General features: G+C 33.8%; 1 protein-coding gene across 1 annotated transcript in view; it reads right to left on the bottom strand.

Moving 5' to 3' along the window:
- Window positions 1–4572: 4572 nt before the first annotated feature.
- LOC135110751 (uncharacterized) overlaps window positions 4573–5000 on the bottom strand; it is a 968-nt gene continuing 540 nt past the window's right edge. Inside the window, exons 1-2 of the mRNA XM_064023365.1 lie at window positions 4895–5000; window positions 4573–4864 (exon numbers count right to left, since the gene is read on the bottom strand). The exon at window positions 4895–5000 is cut by the window's right edge and continues 540 nt beyond it. Of these exons, the coding sequence (XP_063879435.1) occupies window positions 4600–4864; window positions 4895–5000 (371 nt within the window). The 3' untranslated portion in view covers window positions 4573–4599. The remainder of the gene's footprint in view (window positions 4865–4894) is intronic.

Genomic DNA, 5000 nt, shown 5'->3' on the forward strand with positions numbered 1-5000 from the left:
AGGTACCGCCTGATGGTTGGTAACAGTAAAGATGGATAACTTAGAGAGCCGTCATCACCACCACCATTATCATCATCATCATCATCATCATCACCACCATCATCATCACCACCATCATCATCATCACCATCATCAGACTCACTTGTGATATTCCTTAGTTAATTATATGAACATGTAAATAAATCGGTCAGGTACTCACAAAAAAAAAAAAAAAAAAAAAAAAAAAAGAATATAAAGAAAACTGATTAGATAAAGTCGCACCAGTAAATGTGTGAAGAAAAATGCGTCGACACATGACAAACATCCGTGTGATAAAGATAGATATTCAATTAAAACAATACTCGGCAGACTCGTTCATTAGGGAGTGAGTGGGAGAAGAAAAAGCCACATTGAGTGTACAGAGAACAGGTAAACAGGAGTGAAAATAAAACATAAGACACCAGAGATAGAGAGAGAGAGAGAGAGAGAGAGAGAGAGAGAGAGAGAGAGAGAGAGAGAGAGAGAGAGAGAGAGAGAGAGAGAGAGAGAGAGAGGGGGAGGGAGGGAGGGAGAGAGAGAGAGAGAGAGAGAGAGAGAGAGAGAGAGAGAGAGAGAGAGAGAGAGAGAGAGAGAGAGAGAGAGAGATGGCCAGACAGGCAGATACATAGATAGATACGATAGACAGACAGACAGACAGACAGATTTTTTTTCAACCCCTGCCAAAGACAATTTATATATATATATACGATATATATATATATATATATATATATATATATATATATATATATATATATATATATATATATATATATATATATATATATATATATATATATATATATATATATATATATATATGAGGGCCACCAGCCTAGGACAACAAAAATTTGAAAAAAAAAAAATGCCCTCTGAAGTGCCAGTTCTAAAAGAGAGTCAGAAACGACCATTAAAAATTGTAGGATAAGTGTCTTGAAACCTTCATCTTGAGAGAGTTCAAGTCACAGGAAAGTGGAAATACAGAAGCAGGCAGAGAGTTCCAGACTTTACCAGAGAACGAAATTAATGACTGAGAATACTGGTTAACTCTTGCATTAGAGAGGTGGACAGAATTGGGGGTGAGAGAAAATAGAAGATTTTGTGCAGTTAGGCCGCAGGAGGGAAGACACGCAGTTAGCAAGATCAAAAGAAAATAGCGGTAGAAGATAGCAAGAGATGCAACATTGCGGCGATGAGAGAGGCTGAAGACAGTCAGTTAGTGGGGAGGAATTGATAAGATGAAAAGTTTTTTATTCAACCCTGTCTAGAAGAACGGTATATAAGAACATAAGAACATAAGAGAGTTCAGAAAATAAGGGAATCAGCAAGAAGTCATCAGGCCTACACGTGGCATTCTCTGTATGAAACATATCCACTTATTGCCACTATCATCCTCATCCATAAATTTGTCTAACCTTCTTTTAAAGCTCCCTAATGACTCAGCACTAACGTGATTACCGACTCCGTTCCATTCATCTGCCACTATTTGAGAAGCAATTCCTTACTATCTCTTTCTTAAACCTAACTTTTTCAAGATTGAACTCATTATTTTTTGGTTCTATCCTGATTACTGATCCAGAGAAATTGACTTTTTTTTTTACGTCACCTTTGGTATATCCCCTGTACCTCTTAAAGAAGTCTGTTAGGTGTCCTCTCATCCTACGCTTAGGATTGTAAATTTAATAGCTTCAGTCTCGTTTCGCAAGGAATACCTCTCATCCCCTGTATCCTTTTAGTCGTTTTCCTTTGCACTGATTCTAATAGACCTGTATCCTTCCTGCAATATGAGGACCAGAACTGCACAGCGTAGTCCAGATGAGGTCTGACCAGCGTCAAATATTATATTTATAACTTTAATATTACTTCGCTATTTATATATTTAAAACTTCTAAAAATTCATCCTAATACTCGATTTGCCTTATTCCTGGTTTGTATGCATTGTTTTCTTAGAAAGAGATCAAAGCTAACTATAACTTGTAAATCTTTTTCGTTCTCTGAACTTACCAGTGTTTCGTTCGTTACTGTTTATCTACTCTGTGGGTTTCATCAATCTATGCTAAGTACTTTTGCATTTGTTAATATTAAACTGCATTTGTCAATTATCTGTTCATTTGTTCATAATATATAAATCTGCATGCAAGGCGATGGCATCCGAATCTGACCTAATTAATCTACCTGTCTCCATGCATGGATGGATAAGGTCCCTGTACAGAGTTAGCAGTTGGGATAGGGGGTGGGGGGGTAGAAAAATTGGTGCCTAACTTCAAAGAAGATGAGATGTGAAGTTTCAAATTTAGATAAGTAAAGGACAGAGCGAGGATGTTCAGTTAAGTGTCATTGTCATTGAAGAAGAAGAGATAGTTACCTGGAAGGTTGTGTCGAGTTGATAGATGAAGAAATTGAGTTTTTGAGGCATTGAACATTACTAAGTTTGCTTTACTCTAGTCAGAAATTTTAGAGAAATCAGAAGTAGTAGTGGTAGTAGTTTTAATGTTTGTTTTTATTCTGTTTAACTTTATTATTTAGCAAGCATTACCATCTTCATTAGTCTATAAAAGGAGCCATACTGAGAGAACAAAAAGTTTAAGAATGTGCGTGAAGGTTTAAATAAATAAGCTGCGTGAGGCAGCGGCCTCCGAGGGTCACAGCCACAGTCCTCCTTGGTCTTGGCGGAGCTTTGAACACAGCGCCTCTCATCACTCCGTGCATTGAATCGACTGACAGATATTCCAGCACGTGGCGTGACTTGGCGCGGCAGCTGTACGGCTGGGAGCACGCCTCAGCTCTGTGACTGGACTGACAAACACAACATCTTGTTTCCTTTCATTCCGGTCCACTGGTCACCACTGGTGTTTATATTCTCACTTGTATTTTCCTTTGATTGTTATTCTACGTATATGTATTTTTTTGCTGGTTTTTGTTAACTTATTTGATCTCTATTGATTCTTTTCTTTCACTGTATCATCACTAATACAAACATTACCTGCAGGTGAAGTGCTTCATCACTCCACCACTCTACACAACACTTCTTGTTACCGATACCTTTTTTTTTTTTTTTTTAATTATTACTATTATTATTATTATTTTCTTTAATTTTTAGTTCAGTTTAAGTTTACTCTTAATATTTATTTTCCTCTCACATCATGTTGTTACTCTTATTAATTCACTCATTCTGTCTTTTATATTTTCTGATTTATTTGCTTATTCTTTTTCTATTCTTAGTCTACATTTTTTTTCGTCTTTATTAATTTATGTGATTTTTTTTCTTATTTATTTATTCTATTTCTATTCTTAGTCAACATTTTTTTTTTGTCTTTTTATTAGTTTATCTGATTTTTTTTATTTTCTTATTTATTCTATTTCTCTTCTTAGCCTAGGTTTATTTTTCTTTTTTTTTGTCCTTTATTATTTTTTTTTGGGGGGGGGTTTCTTATTTGTTCACTTATTCTATTTCTATTCTTAGTCTGCATTTATTTTTTGTCGTTTCTTATTAATTTATTTGATTTTTCTTATTTATTTTATTTTATATTCTTAGTCTACGTTTATTTTTTCGTCTTTTATTAATTTATTTGATTTTTTTTTTTTTACTTTCTCATTTATTTACTTATTATGTTTCTATTCTTAGCCTACATTTATTCTTTTTTTTCTTTTATTAGATTATTTGATTTTTTTTTATTTTCTTATTTATTTATTCTATTTCTATTCTTAGCCTACATTTTTTTTTTAATTAATTTATTTGATTTTTTTTTATTTTCTTATTTATTTGTGCTATTTCTATTCTTAGCCTACATTATTTTCGTCTTTTAATTAATTTATGTGATTTTTCTTATTTATTTATTCTATTTCTATCCTTAGTCTACATTTTTTTCGTCCTTTATCATTTTTTTTCTTATTTTATTCACTCTATTTCTATTCTTAGCCTACAATATTTTTCGTCTTTTTATTAATTTTATTTGATTTTTTTTGTATTTTCTTATTTATTTATTTCTATTTCTATTCTTAGCCTACAATTTTTCTCGTCTTTTATTAATTTGTTTTTTTTTTTTTTCTTATTTATTCATTCTATTTCTGTTCTAAGCCTACAGTTTTTTTTTTCGTCTTATATTAATTTTTTTTCTTATTTATTCATTCTATTTCTGTTCTTAGCCTACAGTTTTTTTTTTTCGTCTTTTATTATTTTTTTTCTTATTTATTCATTCTATTTCTGTTCTTAGCCTACGGTTTTTTTTTCGTCTTTTATTAATTAATTTTTTTTTTTTTTTTTTTCGTGTCATTGCAGTGGGGCATCACAACACTGGGGCAATATTCCAGGTCATCGCCTCACATGTACACTGGATCCCACAACACGCTTATTATTACTACTTTATTTTTTTTTTTGTTTTTTAGTATTTAGTTTTTTTTTTTTTTTTTAATTTTCGTTCAGTCTCAGCATATTCTTAACGTCTATTTTCCTGACACATCATGTTCTTATCCTAATCAATTCACTTATTCACTCTTTTTTTTTTTCGATTTTTATTTATTTTTATTTTTATTTTTTTGCAGAATTTTTGGACCTTTTCCTTAAAACTAAACGCCATTTTCTTAAACTGCCAAACTCGCTTCCTGGCCTCCTCGGCACGTTTTTCTGTTCAGTCCCGCGCTTTCTTCGTCCCTTTCTCTCTCGCGCTGCTCTTTCTCTTCCTTCTCTCTCTCCTCCTGTTTCCTCCTCTCTTCCTCCTGCTCTCGTGTCATTCTTTCCTCCTGTCTTATCCTCTCCTTCTCCTGGTGTTTGCTCCTTTCCTCCTCCAGGTGTCGCCTCAACACTTCCTCCTGTCCCTGCTGGCGCCTCATTCTCTCCTGGCCGCGCCTCGTCACCCTTTCTCTCTTCCTTCTCTGCCTCAGCACCCTCAGCTTTCTCTGGCGTCTCATCCTCCTTTCGTCTCCCCTTCTCTCTCCCTCCTCCTGTTTACTGCACTCGTTTACTTCCTCCTCTTCCTGGTACT

The sequence above is a fragment of the Scylla paramamosain genome, chromosome 20 (assembly GCF_035594125.1).
Source record: "Scylla paramamosain isolate STU-SP2022 chromosome 20, ASM3559412v1, whole genome shotgun sequence".
Taxonomy (NCBI): domain Eukaryota; kingdom Metazoa; phylum Arthropoda; class Malacostraca; order Decapoda; family Portunidae; genus Scylla; species Scylla paramamosain.